Raw genomic sequence first — 24,376 nt, 5'->3', positions numbered from 1 at the left:
AGCCAACGTCGACGGTCGCCTCTACACTTTCTCGAAATTGGACCTACCTAGCTGGATTGTGTATAAGGTAGGTATAACGACGTAGCGCTTTTGGTCTGCGGGTGTGCGTTGCGCATTATATCGCGAATATTGTGAATGGTGAAATTGACCCGCCACGCGTGTGAGCGGGCGGCGCGGCGGCGGGTCACGCTCTACTTCTCGCCACAAGCGGAGGCCTTCGCTTGTCTGATCATTTTGTTATTATATTACGTACGTTTACGTAAATTACTTACTTTTTAACCCCCCAATCCAAAAATGTTATAAGTTTGACGTGTGTATCTATCTGTGGCATCGTAGCTCCTAAATTAATAAACCGATTTTAATTTAGTTTTTTTTTGTTTGAAAGGTGGCTTGATCGAGAGTGTTCTTAGCTATAATCCAAGAAAATCAGTTCAGCCGTTTGAAAGTTATCAGCTCTTTTCTAGTTACTGTAACCTTCACTTGTCGGGTGTGTTATAAATTTTTAATTAACACTTGTTGAAAATGCTACTATGAAACTTAAAGCCGTATCTATCAATCAGCCTGTTTGCGGACATAGGCCTTCCCAAGAGCACGTCACCACACACGATCCTCCGCCTTCCTTATTCATCCACCTTGAAGACCTTAAAGAGATAGCTGGAAGTGGATGGATGAGCCTTATCTAATTACTGTACAAATCATGCCCGCGTGGAAAGGTGCCAAGAATAAGAACAGCCAAGCTGATCCGTTGCGCAAAAAATGAGCCAGCCCTTATGTCACCAGATGAGGCTACTAATCACAGTGAAATATCTCGTAAAAAAATTATTTACTTATATGAAAAAGGTTTTCAAAAATCCATGATAATGATAAACATGATCATCATCAACCAATAGACGTTCACGGCTGGACATAGGTCTCTAGTAGAGACTTCCACACACCACGGTCTTGCGCCGCCGCTATCCAGCGCCTACTGCAAACTCGTTTGATGTCATCTGTCCACCTCGTAGGGGGTCTTTCGTTGCTGCGGTTTCCGTTGCGAGGTGGCCATTGCAGCGCCTTGGGACCGCAACGTCTATCGGGTTTCGATTTATGTGTTCTGTCCATTGCCACTTCAGCTTCGCATTGCCACTCCGAGCATAGCTTTCTACATCGCCCGCTGAGTGAGCGAGCTTTCTTATAAGGTCAATAATACACCCCTGGTGGTACGTACTTATGTCACTAGAAAGCACAGTAAGTCGATTCCGTAAAACCGGCATCAATCATTAGTGCAATCGCAATTGTTGTCATTGGCTTTAAAATGGTATTCTGGTTGCGACAATGCATTGTAGCCAATAGTGAGCGAGCGTCAACCAATCAGAGGTGATTGCGATCGTGACATCACCTAGAAAGACTATTAATTTTAGTATATGTCGAAAAATTAAAATTTGGTACTTCGTCTGTGTTGGTGTTGGCTGGCGGGCGTGCTTTGCCTTTTTGGAGTGTTTTTTTTGTTAAAACTGATTGGAAAGCGCTCTAAGGGGGGTGCCGTGCGTATGTCGGCGAGCGCCGGCACAGACTGGGTCCATACTTGGATAGTTTAACTAACTTGTTACAAATAACTACAAACTTGACATTGGCTTATCTTTGTAAAGCCAGACGAGAGAGAAAAAAAAATTAAAATCTAGCAGATTTTCATGTACGGAACCACTGATGTTCAGAACGCCTCGGATTGGCCGCGATATAAATAGCCGTTCAAAATAAACGTTCGCGCACATGTGCGAAGCGGGTGCCCAAACACGTGCGTTGCACCCGGCGTGTCTCATCTCATCAAGTCATCCACCATAGACATACCACAGCACAAGGGTTTGCCTGCTAAACATAATAATATCACTAGAGTTGGGGGCTGGGGCACCAGCTAGATCCTCGTGTGCCTGAGTGTTGGGGGTAACAGCAGCACTTGGGCCTGTGTATCCTGGTAACATAGTTAATAATTTTATCGGGTTTCGTACCTCAAAAGGAAAAACGTAACCCTTATAGGATCGCTTTGCTGTCTGTCTGTATGTCTGTCTGTCCGTCCGTCCGTCCGTCCGTCGTGTCTGTCAAGAAAACCTATAGGGTACTTCCCGTTGACCTAGAATCATGAAATTTGGTAGGTAGGTAAGTCTTATAGCACAAGTACAGGAATAAATCTGAAAACCGCGAATTTGTGGTTACATCATTTAAAAAAATTAAAATGTGTTTCAGTTTTCAAATAAGATAACTATACCAAGTGGGGTATCATATGAAAGATATTTACCTTTACATTCTAAAACGGATTTTTATTTATTTTTATGTATAATAGTTTTTTTTAATTTATCGTCCAAAATGTTGGAAAAAATACCCGAGTACGGAACCCTCAGTGCGCGAGTCCTACTCTCACTTGGCCGGTTTTTTCTTCATAAGGTATTGTTGTTGGCCATGGCTAACTGACCTGGCAGGGAGGGGTTGTTGTCCGCGCGTCCCTCTGAGTGTCCCAAGCAGCCCCAGGAGCGGAAGGTGTGGCTGTGCTAGGTAGTTAGTGATGAATGTTTCATCATTCATCCAATCACTGGCTGCCCCACCAGTCTCTCGCCTGTCCAGTTCGGTGGCGGGCGAGAGAGATGTTGAGGATGGAGAGCGTGGAAAGGGAATTATTGTCTTCCCCGGGAACAATAGCCCTCGGGAGGACCTGTGGATGATGGACACGGAGCGGTCCGTCGTTCACAGAGTATCGTAAACGGAATTTTTTCGCAATAAAATAAATGTGAAAGCTCAGCGATTGATTTATAATTAACATTTCTAGAAATTGGCCACATAATTGTGGCTGGTGTTTTTAAAACTAGATTTATTTATAATGTTATATTTTGTACTCAATAAAAATTTACCCGTTATTTGCGATGTCTATCGATTTAACAGCTTTAAATGTGAAATCTAATACAACGAATAGAAACGTGTGGCATCTTGGAATTATTCTGTAAACCTGTAAACCTTAGATTACGAATTAGTCTTCGCTGCGCTTAATCTAGGCTGCAAACCTTGCTATAAACTTATTTGCCGTATGCGATAGTTGTGCGTATGGTTTGCTTTTCCTGCATATTTAGTAGTGGGAGGGCGGGCGGAGCTTATCGCATGCTGTATGTTGTGCCATATTATAACTATGTATTTGTTGTTTTGGTTGGTTATAGCCATAGAGATATAATAACATGGCTTATAACGAGTTAAGCTTGTTCCTCATGGATAAGCTACCATAGATAGGATATTTAATATACCTACCTACCGACTAGGTATTGTCAGTTAAAGCCATGACGTAATCGCGCCGCCATAACATTTTGTTTTTTGTTCGTTGGCGGCTGGAGCATGCCCCGAGCCATTTTTTTTTTCAAATTCGAAATCGGAACAATAGGCAGCGAGTGGCGAGACGAAACAATTAGGTTATTTATGGTGACGCGTTTGAAAAAGGTTGTTAAGCAGGTCCTATTGTTTTTATAGGGTAGGGTCTGTACTGGTCTATACCTGGATAGATAGATAGATGGAAAGACTTTATTGCACACAAAAAACACATAAGTATGTAAAGGAATACAACACAGAAAGAAGAAAACCGAAAAAAAAACCTTTGTGTGCAAAGGCTGCCTTATTGCTTAGAGTGCCTTAGAGCAATCTCTACCAGGCAACCTTTAGTCAACTTTACCTGGAGTCAATATTTTGTCAGGCTTGGAGAATTTCCTGGTGAATAGGCAATTTGTAATAACATATTTTGTTGATAAGTGTAGGTATGGTATGCGACAGGTCGAGACTAGAGATGGCAATCGGGGTATGAGGCGGGGGGGACGCCCTGCACACCCTCGCGTATCCTGTACCGGGTTAGCGAGGGTACATGGTAGCATATTTCAGGGCAGTAAGGGAACTTTTAACAATACGTCGAGGCTTGAACGTCATTTAACAACGTTACTTAAAATCGATTTTTGACTCTATCGACCTCATACAATCTGTGGCTAGGAGGCCAACAAGAGTGAACTTGCATAAATATGGATGTTTTGAAGGTTTTTAGCTTAGTCTCCTTCTGAGATTCGGAACGATTGTAAACTGGATAATTACATGTTGTGATAGCAATCACACTCTAATTGAATAATTGATTTTGCCACTAGTTTTTTTTTTTTTGATTTTAACTCTCGCAATTCTCGGATAACCTCTATATGTTGAACCTGTGTTCTTCGTGTAGGTTTTGGGAGGACATTCCAATAATTGGAAAAAATATTTAAATAATGCCTGTTTTTTGAGTAACGCTTATACTTAATTGTTTAGGAGTTTATCATTTTTTAACAAATATACAACAGTGGCTACAGTTTACTTAAAAACCATTATGGAGAATGAGATCACCAAGGTCATAGGAAGGACATCTAGATTACTATGATGGAGATTGATGTATGGTTAATTAAGTATGTTATAGCAGATATTATTTTAGATTGAACTTGTGAGTCTTGCATGACCTAATCTAAATAACATAAAAGAAAAAGTTGAAAACTAAAACCCGACTGCGATATAGTAAAATTGTTTTTCTATCGCTTGGTATATTTTAATGTTGTTGTACATTTATATTTATGCACTCAGAATTTTCTCCTCTTTCATTTGACACCCCACGCGATACAATAGCAAAACAATATCTTGGAGACCCCCACTTTTTTTCATGTAACATCCGTTAGGTCCACTTTTTTCGTATAAAATGTAGCCTATGTCACCCGGACCACACCCGGACACACCTCATTCACTAAAATCGGCCCAGTAGTTTACGTGCTACGGTGGAACACACAAAATCTGGATACAAACATACACACACACATACATACATACATAGATTGCTAAAATTATAACCCTTCCTTTTCGCTTTGCCGCAGTCGGGTAAAAAGGGTGGCTACTTGGCTGACTGATTTATCAACTCATAGCTGTATTGGGCGAATCAGCATTACAAACTTTGTGGAAGGATTTAAAAAATCCTATTAAAATCCACACGGATAAATCAAGGGTAAAACCAAATCTAGTATCTTTTGAAATGCTTGCTGCTTGAGTCATACAACTGATTATCAAAATCATTAACCTAAAAAAATAAGAAGCATGTCATCAAAAACTAATCATTAGTTGATAGATTAACACATCTTTAGCCTAGTTGATTGATTAGTGATTATAATTACTTAATCTTAATATTTTTAAAAGGAAAAGGGTAATGGCGACTGACTGAAAGATCTATGTTAACACACAGATAGGCTGAAAGAGGCATATGCCCATGGGCAAACTGAATGAAAAAAGAAAAACAAACAAAACACCTGTGTCAAAATTATATTTATTTGATTAAAATATATGTATTTAATAGAATATATGTACATTAATGTATAACAGGTAATTCAGTAAATAAAGGCTTATATTATTATAACTTAGGTAAGTTAAGTAGTGAACTTCTATTTCTTTAATATTCGTTTAGTTTAAATCTCTGCAACTTACAAAAATTAAGTACTAATTAATAATTATACTACTACTAATAAGTACTAGTAAATATTAGCATTATAATTTTATTACATAAAAGATGTTTAAAGTAAGTAACTCAATAATTTAAATGCTGTTACTATGTCACCAAAAGACATGGGTAACTAAAGAGTTAAGTTATAAATTAACCATGAAAATGGCAATATTAAACAGCAAGGTATAACTAATCACTTTCACACACCTGCACTTCTATTTTACAGCTCAAGGGCGCGTCACAATGCCGTACATAAACCTATTGAATCCGATTATCAGATTAGTTACATTCTTCACATTCCATTAACTTGTTTTCTTACAAATTGACATAAAACAATGAAATTACGTAACTTTCGTAATTATTCCGAATGTTTTTCTAATCAACCTATTTAAAAATCACATGACTTCGAGTGATTTGAATTTGGAAATTTAAAAGAATACGGGAAACCTACTTTCGAACATGCAACGTAACTAATACGCGATACTTTCCCGTGTTAGTTATTTCCTTCAAAAAAAGTTGTTGAATACACTCAAAAGTAATAAAAAGTTGTTACAAACTTACCTTAGGGCGGGCAAACTCTTTTCGGCGTCCGTTAGCAAGAAAAACACGTGCAAAATCCACAAAAATTCGAGCCACTCACTGATTCACACACCCAAACTTGTTGTCATATTTTAACATTTATTTCACAGAATATCGACATCCAAAAGTAAGGAAATTATCTTCAAAAGTACGTATCGGTCATGGTAAATAACATCTAAGGCACTGATTACGCGTTTTCGTAAGAAAATGTTGTTTTAATTGAGAAAACAAGTCGGCATTTTTTGTGATACAAAAACTTGCACAACTCGTCCTACGTGCATCGTTTGACACTTGCTGTCAAGCAAGTTGCCATCGCGTCCAAGTCCAGAACAATTTTTTTTTTACCCAGAGATATTATAAAGCGCTGTCCTTCCTGTATGCTGCCAGCAAATAAAATCTTCCCAATTTTAGGGAATATGCTGAGAATGTCAATTTTAAAAAACGAGTAAGTTTTATCTAATATTAACTGAACGAGGAATTGGAAAGCCATCCCTGTTTCCACACATAGGAAAAATAATAAAACCGTTGATAGGCCATGGTATTGCGACCTATCATGTTTACCGGCTGAAATACTCTATTCACGTAGTGCTAAATATAGTTTAAAAAAAAAAAAAAAAAAGAATATTAGCCAATAGCCATGTTAAATGACTAATATTCCCCTTTCCTCTCCAACTAAGCGTCAGGCTTGTGCTAGGAGTAGGTACATACGACAATAGTGCAACGGGCGGGGTATGAACCGTCGACCTTTCGGTTTTCAGTCCACTCCTTTACCGATTGAGCTATTGAGGCTCTGAAGTTATAAGAAGCAGACACATTTATACTGTTTCTTTCATCAGGGTATATTGATGGCTCTAATATTTGAAGATACCAGTGAAATTGAGATTTTTTACTTAGGAACACCACATACAAGGGGAAAGCGTGACATTTCACAAGATGGCGGTATTAGTTCTGATTTTGACTCACACGCCAAAAGATCTTTGTCGTACCGTACCTACTGTAGATGGCAATGTCAAACGTCCCTTGTCAAATCAAAGTTTATTAGTGTTTATTAGTCTGTGCTTTCAAATGCTTTCAAACGTTTTCATTTTTTAACCCCCGACCCAAAAAGAGGGGTGTTATAAGTTTGACGTGTGTATCTGTGTATCTGTCTGTGGCATCGGCATAATTTACACTTGTCAAACACTTCAAAATGCCTAAAAAATCTGAATTAAAATGTTATTATGACACTAAGCAGGTAGTATTACCAAAGTTGAATAAGCAACAAAATGTTGTATCAGTCCTACGCAGTTCTAATGAATATTTGAGATATCCACTCATAGTGTGATGTCTACATATCTATGGTGATGTCACACTGTACATTGTCATACCGATTATATCAACTAGGCCTGTAAAAGTAATGAAAATCACATCTTGTCCTGTTCTCTATTATCAAATTCATTTAAACATAAGGGGCATGAGACGGGCCTGCCCGCGAAATTCAAATTTTATTTGATCGATATTTAATCGATAGATATCGATATTTAATCGATAGATTCTCTGGTACAAATTCACGTGATGTGTCATGCGATTAGAAAACTTCACGGGCATGCGCTGCGCTCCGCCATATGTGCGCCGGCCCTTAGAGGTTGAATTTTCAAAAATCGTTAGCGAATGTTCAAGTCATAATAGCTATCTGCATGCCTTTCAGCCTAACAGTCTAATAGTTTGAGCTTAGCAGTCAGTTATACTCCTTTTCCTTTTTTACCTATATTTAGATTAATTTCGGGTAACATAATATAAACTTATAAACTATGAAATAAAACGCATTTTCAGGCATACTAAATTCATTTATTATAGATTCTTTGGCTTGGATAATTCTTTGCGACATAATTACTTAAAATAAATTAGAACAAAGGTAAAAAAATAAAATAATCACACTCGATTCGGACACACTTTGTTTTAATGCAACTTTGAGAGTCAACGGAAATTACTAGATGACAATTGGGAGGTCAAAAATTACTTATTTCTTAGGAACTATTAAATAGAGGGTCTTCCGAAATTCGTGAAATCCACGTCCGCTGGTAGTTTTGAGTTTGCTAACCATTTTTAATTATCGATTTAGCTAAAAAAAGTACGTCAATCTATGAATTTCATACAAGCTTCCTCACTGAGCAAGCGTTTTGACGTTTGATAAAAAGTCACTAATTTGACCAGTAGTTCTCATCCCTATTGGGTTATGAGGCGGGGTGAGGGAGGGGGGAGGGCACGACCCATCTTGACCTGTCGCGTACTATGCAATATTACATCCTCAGTTAGCATAGTTTTCGGTGAGAACCCAGATAGTTTAGCTTGCTTAGCTTGACTTAGCCCTAAGTTGAGTGTATGTGGAACTAAGCTAAACAAATTCGTGCTGCATGAAATAATGCTGATTTTCGTTAACTCTCAAAGTTACAGTACAATACAAAACTGAAATTCAGTTCACCATAGACGTACAAACAGAATGACATTACAAAAAAACATCCTTATATATACATAAGAGATCACATATTCCAAATTCAGTATCGTTAGATAATAACAATTCATAAATAAGTACTAAAATAAGATTTAGCAAGGTTAATATAAATATACTAATTAATATACATACAGGTTTTCACACAACTTTATATCATTGATCATAGTGAATAAGTATTGTTCTATGATTTTTAATGATTCCTTGTAATTAATTCTTCCTAGGGTTCCGTACTTCAAAAGGAAAAAGGAACCCTTATAGGATCGCTTTGTTGCCTGTTTGTCTGTCTGTCGTGTTTGCCAAATAAGGTTTTAATTTATTTTTAAGAATAATAGTTTTTGATTTATCGTGCAAAATGTTGCAAGAAATACCCGAGTACGGAACCCTCGGTGCGCGAGTCTGACTCGCACTTGACCGGTTTTTTATTAAATAGGTAAGTTTTGTAAAAAGTTGTATTAGTATTTCTAAATTTACCTTGCTTTATAAGCATTTTAAATGCATACATTTTGTGACACTTAATTACTTTTTTTTTGTATTTCAAGTTTAAAGCACTGTACACAGCAAAGTCCACTGTTGGCGTGACGTGTGCGTTTCAATATTGCAATCTATATGTTTAACTAGCCGATGCCCGCGAGTTCGCCCGCGTGGATTTAGGTTTTTCGAAACCCCGTGGGATCTCTTCAATTTTCCGGGATAAAAAGTAGCCCATGTGCTAATCCAGGATATTATCTATCTCCATTCCAAATTTCAGCCAAATCCGTCCAGTAGTTTTTGCGTGAAGGAGTAACAAACATACGCACACACATACAAACTTTCGCCTTTATAATATTAGTGTGATTAAGTGTAAGTGTATGTTTAATTTTTAAGTCAATTTTTCAATTGTCAAATAATTTTTACTAACTGTGGTATAAATTCGACGTTTTGTATTGGAAATCCGCCAAAATGTCAAATTTATCAGATAAAGTTTATTTGGCGATTGGAAAATCAGCCCTAACAATCGGTATTCTATTGTCTAAAGCCGGCGGCACGAGGCATCTTTGACAGCAAATGAAAATTCCCAGCTTTTTTTTAAATATATAGATTAACGCTTGGCCGCAATTTAATTATTTTATTTTTAAAAACTATACAGCTGCCATTTTTTGGGTTAAATCGCCAAAATTCAAAATTGCTCAAAATCGCTATTTTGAACCGTTTAAAACTATTGCAATGATTTCTATGTGACTTCCATAAAGCTGCCGATATTTGGCGTTCCCTGGCACTAAAACGCCAATGTACAAAATCGCTATTTTGAACCATTAAAACTATCCCGATGATTTCTATGTGACTTTTATACAGTTGCTTACGTTTAGCGTGGCTTGGCGCTAAAACGCCAAAAATCAAAATGGCCCAAAATAGCAATTTTGAACCATTAAAACTAATCTGATGATTTCTATGTGACTTTCATACAGGTGCTTATATTTGGCGTTCCTTGGCGCTAAACCGCCAAAGTTCAAAATTGCTCAAAATCGCTATTTTGAACCATTAAAACTATTCCGATGATTTCTATGTGACTTTCATACAGCTGCCTACATTTGGCGTTCCTTGGCGCTAAACCGCCAAAGTTCAAAATCGCTCCATATCGCTCCGTCCGTGGAAATGATGTCATTAGTCCGGTAGCCAGTGTTGTGCTCGCCACAACAGGCAGTAGAACCCGGTGTGTGTTGTTGTGTTGTTTGACTGAAAAAGAAAATAAACAAAAATTATTTTTTACTTTTTAGTGTTTGTGGTTTTTGAAGTCGGTTTTATTTTTCTTTTGAATTTTTTTTATTTCACAATTTTTAGTGGCCCCACTGTACTATAATATGCTATGCCCAGTTAAAACCCTACTGTTTACTAAACTATTACACTGATCACGAGCAATTTGCTCTTATCCATTGAGGAGTTCTGTTCTCCATCTCCAAAGATATTCATCAGATCTTCACCAAATTTATATGGAACCACTTGTACAGTATATATATATGTTACGGGCAACGTGATTAATTGGGAATTATTAATAAGGACCGGTCATTATTAATAATGCCCAAGAGCGATGGGCAAAGTGATTAATTTATCACTTTGACCGGCCATTATTAATAATGCCCGACGGCCCGTGGTCCATGTAATAAATCAATGTTTGAGATAGCTTGAATTTATCACTTGGACCGGGCTGTATGAATAATTCCCTACTTGTAGCCGGGCAATGTGATAAATTGGACCGCGGCCGTTGGCAGGGGCGCGTACGTGCGGGGGGAGGGCCTTAGATTAGGTTAGGTTAGCTCCTCTTCCATTGGCAGAGGAGGCTCGTTTCACCCACTGCTGGTCATAAGATTATCGAGGCTATCCATCCCATCGTCGAGGATTGGACGAAGAGGAAGCATGGAGCACTCACGTTCCACCTTGTACAGGTTCTTACGGGGCACGGGTGCTTTGGAAGATACCTGTGCAGGGTGGCGCGAACAGAGCCTCCAGAGGAAAGCCACCAGTGCGGTATTGTCTCAGACACGGCACAACATACGCTGGCAGAGTGCCAGGCGTGGACGGAGCCTCGTAAGTCACTGGTGGATATTATGGGGCAGGAGCTCTCATTGCCCGCCGTGATTAAATCCATGGTGAACAGTGAGAGGGCCTGGAAGCGATGGTCTCCTTCAACGAAGAAGTAATGACGCATAAGAAGGCAGCGGAGCGGCTGAGAGGAAGCCGAAAGCTCTCATCCCATGCGCTGCAAGAGAATCGGACGCAGGCGAGCTGCACACGACCATCGCTTGCCCCCTTGAGTAGGGCCTCCGGGTAATAGACACGGGGAGTCTGTTACCCGCGGGAGAGTAGGTCCTCGAGTTGGAAGGCAAGCCCTTGTTTCCAGCGAGCCTTAAACGGTGTTGGGGCCCCTTTTAGTCCCAGAGCTGTGCCTGCCTTGGCGGGCGCCGTTAGCTGGGTCGCAGTTCAAAACGCTCGTGTCCCTGTGCCCAGCAACAACGATTGAGACGCTAAGCCGTGGGGTTTTAGTCGGTAAGAGTCCGACATAACCACCTCGCCTCGCCGAGCACGGTGGTATCCATGAGGATTTTCCCACGTATCAAAAAAAAAGCTTAGGTTAGGTTAGGTTCTTTCATTTAATAAACAAAAACACTACAGTTCACCTATTTTATTACTTTGCCCAAGATAGGGTGGGCATTATTCATAATGGCCGGGAAAAGTGATTAAATATGCTGTTTTAATCACATTGCCCAATTGAGTCGGGCATTATTAATACAGGCCGGCCATTATTAATAGTGCCCGGACTTATCAAATTGCCCGTAACATATATACCCTTTCAGAAAAAAAAAATTCCAAATCAGTCCAGGGGTCTTTGAGTAATCGGGGAACATACATTTAAAAAAAAAAAGATTCCGACGAATTGAGAACCTCCTCTTTTTTTGAAGTTGGTTAAAAATTACATTTAAATTGTAGTTCCGCCTTCACAGTATCAATATTGAGTCGGTTTCGGCTACGCGGGTATTGGTCCACACAAGGAAAGTATTCTTTCTACTGGACAAAGCGTTTCATTTTGGTTTCACTGGCCAACTCCGGCTGAATTTGTAAAAAAATACGGGAGCTTTATTTACCCCGTATTTAATTTTCTCAATTATGGGTTTCTGTATTATCATTAAGCTGAGATAGCCTAGTGGTTAGAACGTCCGCCTCCTAATCGGAGGTCGGGGGTTCGATCCCGGGCACGCACCACTAACTTTTCAGTTATGTGCGTTTTAAGCAATTAAATATTACTTGCTTTAACGGTGAAGGAAAACATCGCGAGGAAACCTGCATTGCATGCCTGAGAGTTCTCCATGTTCTCAAAGGTGAGTGAAGTCTACCAATCCGCATTGAGCCAGCGTGGCAGACTATGGTCTAAACCCTTCTCATTCTGAGAGGAGACCTGTACACAGTTGTGGGGCGGAAATGGGTTGATCATGTATTATCATGCCCTGAAATACAGGGTGACCCGTAAAACATCTGGCAGTCGTATAATGGAGACAGTTACCTGAGCGGGCGCATACCGCTGCACGAGCGGGCGGTACCCCGCGCCGAACGTGGCGAGCAGCGCGCCGCGGGTGCTGCCGTGGGGTAGTAGCGGCACTATCGCGCGCACCTGCGACCAATCAGTACAACCATTAGTGTTATTAGGTTACCTACCTACCAGTTACTTAGAAATTGTATGAAAAAACATTTACTCAAATTTGACCAACTTCTGCCCGATTTTTTTCTTTCAATACAATGAAATGATCCTTACATGAAACTGAGTCGATTGGCATTAAAAAAACCGGCCAAGTGCGTGTCGGAAACACTCTTATTTCTGTGATGTAACCACAAATTCACAGTTTTCAGATTTATTCCTTTAGCACAAGGCTAAGACCTACCTACCTACCAAATTTCATGATTCTAGGTCAACGAGAAGTACCCTATAGGTTTTCTTGAGAGACACGACGGACGGACGGACGGACAGACAGACAGACAACAAAGAGATCCTATGAGGGTTCCGTTTTTCCTTTTGGGGTACGGAACCCTAAAAAACCCACTAACCTCCTCCTCATAGGGTCGGAAGACGGTGAGTGGTCGCAAGGAGGCGGCGTGCGCGACCACGATGCAGCCCCACGCGGTGCCCACGTACACCTCCTCGCCCAGCACGCACAGCGCCGTCACCTGGCAACAGCACACCTTCACACTGCGTTACGTTATACGTACTCACACTAACCCACACTAGCACTAAAATTACTTATTTTTCAAGAAAATCTTCTATAAGAAAGTAACTTTTGTTTCAGTCATATTTCAGCCATGTCCGCCAAGCAGAACAGCCATTTTGAAGCCCCCATCTTGCAACAATAATCGTCGCTATTTTACTATTTTTTACTCACGCTAACCCCTTAAAAATGGTCGCCAACAGAACAGCTGGTTTTAATTAGTGCTCCATGCAATATCCACAAGTGTGTGTGTGTGTGCGTGTGTATGTGAGAGAAAGAGAGAGGGAGTGAGAGAGTTATAGTGTGTGCGTGTGCGCGTATGTGTGTAATTTTGCATGTAGTTGAGTGCAGTGTATGTTTGTGGTGTGTATATATTGTATACTAGAGGATGCCCGCGACTTCGTCCGCGTTAATTTAGGTTTTTAAAGATCGCGTGGGAACTGTTTGATTTTCCGGGATGAAAAGTTGCCTATATCAATAACAGGGACGCAAGCTACCTCGGTACCAAATTTCATACGAATCGATCAAGCGGATGAGTATTTAGGAATCCCACGGGAACTGTTTGTTTTTCCGGGATAAAAAGTAGCCAATGTCCTTCCCTGGAATGTATCCTAAGTCTGTACAAAATTTCATTAAAATCGGTTCAGCGGTTGAGCCGTGAAAGCGTAGCAGACAGACAGACAGACAGACAGACACACTTTCGCATTTATAATATTAGTATGGAAGTATGGATGTGTGTGCCACATACCCGACACCGCTCCTCGTTGAGTCGCTCGTCCAACGCGATGGACTGCAGGCTCTCCGAGCACGGCGCGAGCTTGCTGCAGTCGAGCCTCGCGCTTGCTCGACGAGTTTGCGCGCACCACGCGTACACGAACACTCCTACAAACAAGCGGTAAATATCTATACTAATAATAAATAAAATTGGAGTGTCTGTCTGTAATTTCGAAATAACTACCTCATATTGACCTCATATGGTTATTTAAACGATACCATAACTGAATCACACGTTTTTAAAATTTTTGTCTGTCTGTCTGTCTGTCTGTTTGAAAAGGCTAATCTTCGGAACGGCTGAACCGATTTTGACGGGACTTTCACAAACAAGTAGAGGATTGACCAGGGCGTAACATAGGCTACTTTTTTAACCGACTTTCAAAAAGGGAGTTGTGTTTTTCTACTTATGTATACCGAAATCTCCGAGATTTCTGAACCGATTTGCGTCATTTTTTTTTAATCGATAGAGGAACTTTGGGACATTGTTTCATAAAAAATTTGGGATTCCAACTCCTCAATTCTGATGCTGCAGGGGATCTGACCAATCCACGCGGGCGAAGCTGCGGGCATCAGCTAGTATATAATAACACTAACCTATTGTAACCTGTATAATATGTTATACAAAGTGTTTTTTTTTAACTTGGACAGTATGGGGAAATCTAAAACCATAGAAGACACTGGGAAAGCGTCTTAGGAACCATTTGCTCTTTTTTTATGAAAACAATTTTGGCGGAGTCAACTTTTTTCCTATGTACCACGGTGAGGTTACCTATGCACAATAGCAGACGTATATGTGTAGTCGAATATTGAAAAAATACAGTGAACCTTTATTTAAACAGAAGTTAAAATAAAGTGAAAATGAAAACAAGTGTAAATTAAAAATTTATAACACCCCCGACGATCCAAAGTATCTGAGTTTTCCAAAACATCATTTTCAAATAAATAATTATGTATTTAGGCAACGTCCATCTTGACAGCTTGACATTTGTCTATTGACATAATATTATGAACCTAACGGTTATCTAACCTTCTTTTCTACAAGAAAACTAGAAAAGAGCTGATAACTTTCAAACGGCTGAACCGATTTTCTTGGATTATATCTAAGAACACTCTTAATCAAGCAACCTCTCAAACAAAAAAAACTAAATTAAAATCGGTTCATTCGTTTAGGCGCTACGATGCCACAGACAGATACACAGATACACAGATACACACATCAAACTTATAACACCCCTCTTTTTGGGTCGGGGGTTAATAAAGTATCAATATCTACTTAAATATGAAGTTGGTTGAATACGGTGACCACTCACCGGGTGAGCAGCTCCCCAGCACGACGGGCACGTTCCTAGCGGCCGCGAGAAGAGCCAGCTTCCCCGGCGCGGGTGCAGGCAAGGACTCTGCCGCACTCACACCTTCCTCTGTCACTGTGTAAGTGTAGAGTCTGTCTCCACCCGCCCACACCTCGGTACTGTAAGTTCCGATAGGTATTCCGAAAATATTATATTTCAAGTGTAAATTAAAAATTTATAACACCCCCGACATGTGAAGGTTACAGTAACTAGAAAAGAGCTGATAACTTTCAAACGGCTGAACCGATTTTCTTGGATTATATCTAAGAACACTCTTAATTAAGCTACCTTTCAAACAAAAAAAAACTAAATTAAAATCGGTTCATTCGTTTAGGCGCTACGATGCCACAGAGAGATACACAGATACACACGTCAAACATAACTTTTTGGGTCGGGGGTTAATGAATGAATTAATGAAAAAATAAATAAATAAATTTGGAAGGTCGGAGGTTCGATCCCGGGAACGCACCTCTAACTTTTCCGAGTAATAACCGTTTAAGGAAATTAAATATCATTCCCTTTGACGGCGAAGGAAAACATCTTGAGGAAACCTGCATGCCTGAGAATCACACTAATATTATAAAGGCAAAAGTTTGTGTGTGTGTGTGTGTGTGTGTGTGTGTGTGTGTGTGTGTGTGTGTGTGTGTGTGTGTGTGTGTGTGTGTGTGTGTGTGTGTGTGTGTGTGTGTGTGTGTGTGTGTGTGTGTGTGTGTGTGTGTGTGTGTGTGTGTGTGTGTGTGTGTGTGTGTGTGTGTGTGTGTGTGTGTGTGTGTGTGTGTGTGTGTGTGTGTGTGTGTGCGTGCGTGCGTGCGTGCGTGCGTGCGTGCGTGCGTGCGTGCGTGCGTGCGTGCGTGCGTGCGTGCGTGCGTGCGTGCGTGCGTGCGTGCGTGCGTGCGTGCGTGCGTGCGTGCGTGCGTGCGTGCGTGCGTGCGTGCGTGCGTGCGTGCGTGCGTGCGTGCGTGCGTGCGTGCGTGCGTGCGTGCGTGCGTGCGTGCGTGCGTGCGTGCGTGCGTGCGTGCGTGCGTGCGTGCGTGCGTGCGTGCGTGCGTGCGTGCGTGCGTGCGTGCGTGCGTGCGTGCGTGCGTGCGTGCGTGCGTGCGTGCGTGCGTGCGTGCGTGCGTGCGTGCGTGCGTGCGTGCGTGCGTGCGTGCGTGCGTGCGTGCGTGCGTGCGTGCGTGCGTGCGTGCGTGCGTGCGTGCGTGCGTGCGTGCGTGCGTGCGTGCGTGCGTGCGTGCGTGCGTGCGTGCGTGCGTGCGTGCGTGCGTGCGTGCGTGCGTGCGTGCGTGCGTGCGTGCGTGCGTGCGTGCGTGCGTGCGTGTGTGTGTGTGTGTGTGTGTGTGAGTGTGTGTGTGATGTAGGATACATCCACGCGAACGAAGTCGCGGCCATCAGCTAGTTCTTTATAATATTCTCAAATGTGTGTGAAGTCTGCTAATCCGCACTTGTACCGCTATGGCCCAGAGAGATATTGAGAGGTGATCCGTCCTCTGTAGTGAGCCGGCTATGGACTGATCATGATGATAATCAAACCTACCCGTTATTGGTGTGGACGGAGGCAAGGCAGCATAGTTCGGTGGCGGTGCCGAGCTCAGTCAGCACGAAACTGCCTTCCGCTTCCGGCCGCTCCGACGTCACTATGAACAACCTGCAATATGTTAATTACTTTCTCTAAATTTTGCGGAATACATTGTCTCTAAAATCTTCGGAATTTATTGTTTCTTATATCATCAAGTAATAGTTATTAGTTATATAATAGCAAGCTAGCGAAGGTAAGGTAAGGTTGAACCATGAGCAAGATTCACTTTGCATAATAAAATAAATAAATTTCAAAAAAAAAAAAAAAAACTTTTTCATAATGCTCCTGCGGAAATGGATATCACTAGATTACCTGCCAACCGAGAGATTGCGTAGAACAGCATTAGCTACTATCTGCATTTGCGAAATTGAATCTCTAAAATAAGCGGAATTTACTCTTAAATTAGAAAGAAAGAAAATTAGTTTATTCATCTTGTGTGTGCATCAACAAGTATAGACAAACTTAGGTTAGTATTGGGTTAGTAGTAGATTTTAATAAGTACTTAATAATAACTAATTCTTGCACCCACATGGCACAAGATGAAAAGGCCCCGGCTCAGCATTAATGCTGCAGGTTTTAAAACAAATTCAAATTCAAATTCAAAATTATTTTTATTCAATTAGACTTTTACAAGTTCTTTTGAATCGTCAAAAGCATCTACCACTGGTTCGGAATGCTTTTCCTACCGAGAAGAACCAGCAAGAAACTCGGCGGTTGCTCTTTTCAAAGATTTGATATACAATATTATGCCATGTATAAAAGCAATTGAAGTCCTGCGCATTGCTGGAGCGAATTGCAGGTCAAATCCACGCTTTTTTATCATTTACATAATCTTCGATAGTATAATATGCTTTTCTCAGGAGCATATTTTTAATAGATTTTTTGAACCTGTGTAAAGGCAAGTCCAAAATTGGCTGAGGAATTTTGTTATAAAAGATTATACCCATTCCCACAAATGACTTTTGGACCTTCCTGAGGCGGAGCGTAGGAGTCGCAAGCCTGTTACGGTGTCTAGTCAGCCTGTTGTGTAGATCGCCAACTCTCTTGTAACTAAGAATATTTTGTCTTACAAAAATTATGTTGTTGTAAATATATTGAGAGGCTACGGTAAGGATACCTATTTCCTTAAATTTTTCTCGAAGTGAATCGCGTGGTTTTAAGTTATAAATTGCGCGTATTGCCCTTTTTTGTAATACAAAAATTCTCCCAATATCTGCCGCTCTACCCCATATTAAGATTCCATAAGACATAATACTATGAAAATAAGCAAAAAACCTGAGCGCTGGTATTAAATTAGCGGAATTTAACTCTAAAATAAGCGGATCTTATTCTTAAAAGAGTAAAGGTATCTCAGGCATACCTTCCGCAAGCCAAGGCTATAGCCAGGCGGGGCAGAGGCGCGAGGTGGTGCAAGGCCGCGACCGCACTGGGCGCGCCGCCCACCGCCTCGTGCAGCCGCACGCTCCACGACAGCGTGCACGTTGATATCCTGCACGAACAACATTTACACTTCTAAAAATCTATATCTATACTAATCCATACTAATATTATTGTTAAAACAATCATAAATAACTTTTTTTATTTCAGTTACATAAGGACGACTGTCCAGAGCTGGTAGAGAAAGTAGAAATCCTTTTGGTGGTGAAAATGGTTTAATCAATCGGTTTACATGAAATTGTACATAATAAGTAAAATTACAAGTGTAAATTAAAAATCTATAAGTAACACCCCCGACAAGAAGGTTACAGTAGCATGAAAAGAGCTGGTAACTTTCAAACGGCTGAACCGATTTACTTGGATCTCGATCAAGCTACCTTTCAAACAAAAAAACTAAATTATAATCGGTTCATTCGTTTAGGCGCTACGAGGCCACAGACAGATACACAGATACACAGATACACAGACACACAGATACACAGATACACAGACAAACTTCAAACTTATAACTTCACTCACACACGTCAAACTTATAACACCCCTCTTTTTGGGTCGGGGGTTAAAAATAAGTGTGTACGTCCGTTTCGCACCGATGCTAGGTAACGAAGGATTTGAGTGTAGTCTGCATTCTGTATAGGGTGTTATTTGACTCTCTCGGCACGTTTCGCTGATGAAGGAAGTCATCCAGCGTAACATCTTAGACAATAATTATAGTGGCAACACCACGCGGGTGGCGTGTCTCTCTTTCAAGAACTATGAGTGAAAAATGGTCGACAATTGTGCCAAATTATAAATAAATAATCAAAGCATAATCTAAACCTAGTGAAAAACACAATTTTAAGTGAGTAAACAATTATAAGTGCGAAAGTGTGTCCGTCTGTCTGTCTGTTAGCTTTTCACAGCCCAACAGTTTACCCGATTTTGATGCAAGGTACAAACATAGCTTACAACCCAGGGATTGACAAAAGCTACTTTTTATCCCGAAAAATCAAAGAGTTCCCAATAGATTGCGGATTTTTGTCATAAAAGGGGTTTTCTTATTCATTCCCACAAATGACTTTTGGACTTTCCCGAGGCGGAGCGTAAGAGTCGCAAGCTTATTACGGTTTTTAGTTTGCCTACTATGTAGATCACCAATTATTTCATAATTAAGAATATTTTGTTTTATAAAAATAATGCTGTAAGTATACCTATTTCCTAGTCTGAAAGGGAATCGCGTGGTTAGGTTGTGTTTTGCGCAAACGAATTTTGCCGATTCTACTTAATAAAAGTGGTAATACTGTACTCACGCGTAAACAAAGAGCCGACCGACGGAATCAGCGAGCCACATACTGGTGCCGACTCTGCACATCGCTGTCACCACCACTGGCTCCGAGTTATCTGGAATAACGATATAAATAAATACAAGTTTATTTCAAGATTTGATAGTTCTAATTTATCAATCCAATAAAGTTGAAATGAGCTTGATGCCTATCTTTTAGTGTTGATCATTGAGTTAGCGAATTAACATATACGTTAAAAAGATCCGGAGAAGTTAACCCACCCTGGCGAAACTCTCACTCTGACTTATGGTCGTCAGTAGTTGTATCACCCTAGCTTACATGATTCGTTTGGCTACCAAGTATCAATATTTCAACACCTGTACCATTGATTCAGGGATCCTGAGCTATCCAATTAGCTATTCTGGTCTACAAGGATGATATAAAAGCTTAATTTGCTATAATAATGATAAATGTCGTCGACATTCCATCTACACGCACGAAACGTTTTGCATCTTCATTCCTCATACGCATGGCTAAGGTTTGGAATACTCTCCCGCGATCTGTGTTTCCTACCAATTACAATCCTACATCTTACGGTATCTTTAAAACAAGAGTGAATAGGCACCTTCTAGGTAAACGCGTCCCATCTTAGACCACATTATCACTTTCAGGTGTGATTGTAGTCAAGCGCTTGCCTATAGTGAATAAAAAAAAAAAAATCCGCCAAACCAACGAAATCTGTATGGTAAGTAAAATTAAGTTAATCTGTATGTCTGCAAAGACTTTGCAATTAGGCATCGTGAGGTCTACATCTCCTGAGGATGCTCCGGTGTCGGGGCGAAACGCGCGTCATTTGTGTGGTGCTGCGTACCATACAGATTTCGTTGGTTTGGCGGATTATAGCAAATTAAGCTTTTATATCATCCTTGTATATCATGGACTTCCGCAAAATAACGCCTGCTTCTATAATATGCTGGTGTACTCACCTGGCGGCACCCGGACTGTGTGGTGGTGTGTGAAGGTGGTGGGGGTAGTTATGAGCGTATGCGCACGCTCCGGCTCTGCGCCCCCGTACCATATCTCCCACCCGTCCGCACCATCATCTGCGGAAACAAACATTTCGCTAATAATGTGTTTTTAGCGTTCCGTACCTCAAAAGGAAAAACGGAACCCTTACAGGATCACTTTGTTGTCTGTCTGTCAAGAGACCTATAGCGTACTTCCCGTTGACCTAGAATCATGAAATTTGGTAGGTAGGTAGGTCTTATAGCACAAGTAAAGGAATAAATCCAAAAACCGTGAATTTTTAGTTACATCATTAAAAAAAATATTAAAATATGTTTAAATTTTCAAAGTAAGATAACTATACAGTGAGGTATCATACGAAAGGGCTTTACTTGTACATCCCATAACAGATTTTTATTTATTCTTATGTAGTTTTTTATTTATCGTGCAAAATGTTGGGAAAAATACCCGAGTACGGAACCCTCAGTGCGCACTCGGCCTTGGACTCGGTTTTTTTTAAAGTTATATCCATAAAAATTGGTTTTGGGGCTCTGGGTTAAAAATTAAAAAAATACGTTAGTAGATTTTGTAATAAATCGATACGAGTATAATTTGATGAAGTGTGAACGCATAGTACCTACTCTGTGACAATGTCATTGTATAAAATATGTTCTGTGGCAACTGTCATCCTTTCTCTTGTTGGCCGCGTCCGAATAAATTGCTGTCTGTCATAAGTGTTATTTTATTTAAATAATATAATATTTTGAATTTCGCCAAAATAGTTCCTTTAGGTTTTGGGCCCCGGACGGCCACTGCGCGTAATAAATTAAAATCAAATAAATACAGTTTATTTCGGCGGATTAAGACAGATTTCGGACGAACGCGTAGGGCCTTTACTTTTCAGGACATCATGGCGTCAATCAATCCACTTGCCTTTATTGAGAAGCTCACTGGTCGAGACAACTACAATACATGGAAATTCGCCGTGAAATCATATCTCGAGCACGAGGATTTGTGGGAATGTATTGATCCGGGCGCTAAAGATGCTCAAAAAGATGTCAAGGCAAAGTCAAAAATCATATTGCTTATTGACCCGGTAAATTATATACACGTTCAAGAAGCACGGACAGCACGCGAGGTATGGCTAAACTTACAGCGCGCATTCGACGACTCCGGCCTGTCACGTAAGGTAGGACTTTTGAAAGATTTAATTACAACAAGCCTAGATAGTTGCTCAAATGTTGAGGAATACGTGAACAAGGTGATGTCCACTGCACACAAACTCAGAAATATAGGTTTTGCTGTAGATGATGAGTGGTTAGGCACTTTGCTTCTGGCAGGTTTGCCGGACACCTACAAACCTATGATCATGGCAATAGAGAGTTCGGGTGTGTCTATTAGTGCAGATTTTGTAAAAACTAAAATTTTACAAGATGTAAAGTCCTCTGACTCAGCTGCATTTTATACTAATTATAGTAAAAGGAATGTACACAAGTTTAGTCGGAACAAGGGTCACGGAAAGGGACCCAGGTGCTACACCTGTAACGAATATGGTCACAAGAGCACAAATTGTACTTCTAGTAAGAAGAAAGAGAGTAAATCTAAAAGTAATAATAGCAATTCTGGATTTGTAGCTGCTTTTTCTGCTTTTTCAGTTAGCGTTGACAATTGCTGGGTCATCGACTCCGGTGCGAGTGTGCATATGACCAACCGAGAAGATTGGTTATATGATCGCAAGACAGCAACAGTAGCAACGATAAAAATGGCAGACAGTAAAAGCTTACAAGTGAAAGGATGTGGCAATTTAAATCTACAAATACCAGGATCCGGCAACAACACTCAAGTCATTCAGGTTAGAGACGTTTTATACGTGCCAGGACTAGCAACCAACTTGCTGTCAGTCAGTCAAATGACTCGGAATGGGTGTCAGTTAAAATTTACAGAAAATGAATGCAGCGTCTATCAAAATCAGAAATTAATTTTGACAGCTAAATGTATAAATAATATGTATGTGGTGAATGATGCAGCATATGCACTTTTTACTTCTACTTATTTATGGCATCAAAGATTAGGTCACCTAAACTTTACTGACCTTGCAAAAATTAAAGAATTTACTACTGGTACCGATTTACCACAGTCCATAAATACAAATAATGTACTTTGCACTACTTGTATTGAAGGAAAGCAGACGAGACAGTCGTTTAAGCATGAGGGCACGAGAGCTTCTGAAATCCTCGGTTTAGTTCACTCCGATATATGTGGACCCATGGAAAAGCTATCTCTGGGAGGTGCCAGATATTTTATTACATTTATTGATGACTGTTCTAGGAAAGTTTATGTTTATTTTTTAAAATCAAAGTCTGATTCCTTAGAAAAATTTAAAGAGTTCAAAAATCTTGTTGAAAATCAGTTAAATAGAAAGATTAAGATATTAAGAACAGATAATGGCAAAGAATATGTAAATAATGAGTTTGATAACTTCTTGAAAAAATCAGGTATCCAACATCAAACAACCAATCCTTACACGCCTGAGCAAAATGGGTTAGCCGAGCGAATGAACCGAACTTTGGTCGAGAGAGCTAAATGTATGCTTTTAAATTCCAGTTTATCTAAACAATTTTGGGCTGAGGCAGTGTCAACAGCAGCATATGTCATCAACAGAGCTCCCACGAAGTCGCTACAATACAAGACTCCTGAGGAAGTATGGAGTGGAAAGAAACCAGACATAAGTAATTTGAGAATATTTGGTTGTAAAGCTATGGTGCATATTCCCAAAGAGAAAAGACAAAAATGGGATAGTAAATCTCAAAAATTAATATTCGTTGGATATTGTAGTGACACAAAAGGATATAGGTTATATGATGAGTCAAAGAAACAAGTTTTAAGAAGTAGAAATGTCATATTTTTAGAAAATGATATTAAAAAGGATTATGCACTTATTCCATTGACTGAAAAGAATACTGACAGCTTACAAGAGACCTCAAAAGAGTCCTGCAGCACAACTGCTGATGCAGCAGATCTGAGTACAAGCTCTCTTATAGATAGCTCTGACACAACTTATGGTGCTGATGAGACCTATGTACCAGAGGAGCCAATAAAGGAAGTTACCCCAAGGCAGATATCTTTGAGACCTAGACAAAACATCAAGAAGACTTTTTTATGTCAGGCGGTAACCAGCTCTGTTACACCGATAGAAGAGGATCCTGAGACACCAGAGGCAGCTTTGTCAAGCGTTAACTGTCTTCAGTGGCAAAAAGCTATGGAATCTGAGTATAATTCACTAATAGAGAATAACACGTGGACACTCACCGATCTTCCATCAGGTCGTCGAGCCATACCTTGCAAATGGGTTTATAAGACGAAGCTGGATGCAGAAGGCAACATAAGCAAATATAAAGCAAGATTAGTTATCAAAGGCTATGCACAACGGCGAGGTATTGACTATGAAGAAGTGTATGCGCCTGTTGTCCGTCATACCTCAGTTAGATACTTGATCGGCTTGGCTGTTAAATACAAAATGAAAATAGAGCAGATGGATGCTGTGACTGCCTTCCTTCAAGGTGAAATTGACGTGGAATTGTACATGGAGCAGCCACCATTATATAAACAAAATGAACAAGTATGTAAACTTAATAAATCAATCTATGGCTTAAAACAAGCAAGCAGAAGA

General features: G+C 40.3%; 2 protein-coding genes across 2 annotated transcripts in view; both read right to left on the bottom strand.

Annotated features, from left to right (window-relative positions):
- LOC123878311 (zinc finger protein 345-like) overlaps positions 1 to 24,376 on the bottom strand; it is a 349,298-nt gene that overhangs the window by 251,361 nt on the left and 73,561 nt on the right. The window lies entirely within an intron of this gene.
- LOC123878301 (leucine-rich repeat serine/threonine-protein kinase 1) overlaps positions 10,017 to 24,376 on the bottom strand; it is a 73,578-nt gene continuing 59,218 nt past the window's right edge. The window contains exons 49-57 of the mRNA XM_045925446.1: positions 20,688 to 20,804; positions 19,729 to 19,819; positions 18,363 to 18,491; positions 16,961 to 17,071; positions 15,388 to 15,545; positions 14,052 to 14,185; positions 13,146 to 13,265; positions 12,607 to 12,714; positions 10,017 to 10,286 (exon numbers count right to left, since the gene is read on the bottom strand). Of these exons, the coding sequence (XP_045781402.1) occupies positions 10,215 to 10,286; positions 12,607 to 12,714; positions 13,146 to 13,265; positions 14,052 to 14,185; positions 15,388 to 15,545; positions 16,961 to 17,071; positions 18,363 to 18,491; positions 19,729 to 19,819; positions 20,688 to 20,804 (1,040 nt within the window). The 3' untranslated portion in view covers positions 10,017 to 10,214. The remainder of the gene's footprint in view (positions 10,287 to 12,606; positions 12,715 to 13,145; positions 13,266 to 14,051; positions 14,186 to 15,387; positions 15,546 to 16,960; positions 17,072 to 18,362; positions 18,492 to 19,728; positions 19,820 to 20,687; positions 20,805 to 24,376) is intronic.

The sequence above is a fragment of the Maniola jurtina genome, chromosome 26 (assembly GCF_905333055.1).
Source record: "Maniola jurtina chromosome 26, ilManJurt1.1, whole genome shotgun sequence".
Taxonomy (NCBI): domain Eukaryota; kingdom Metazoa; phylum Arthropoda; class Insecta; order Lepidoptera; family Nymphalidae; genus Maniola; species Maniola jurtina.
The sequence above is the reverse complement of the archived record's forward strand: the minus strand, read 5'-3'. Positions and strand labels throughout refer to the sequence as shown.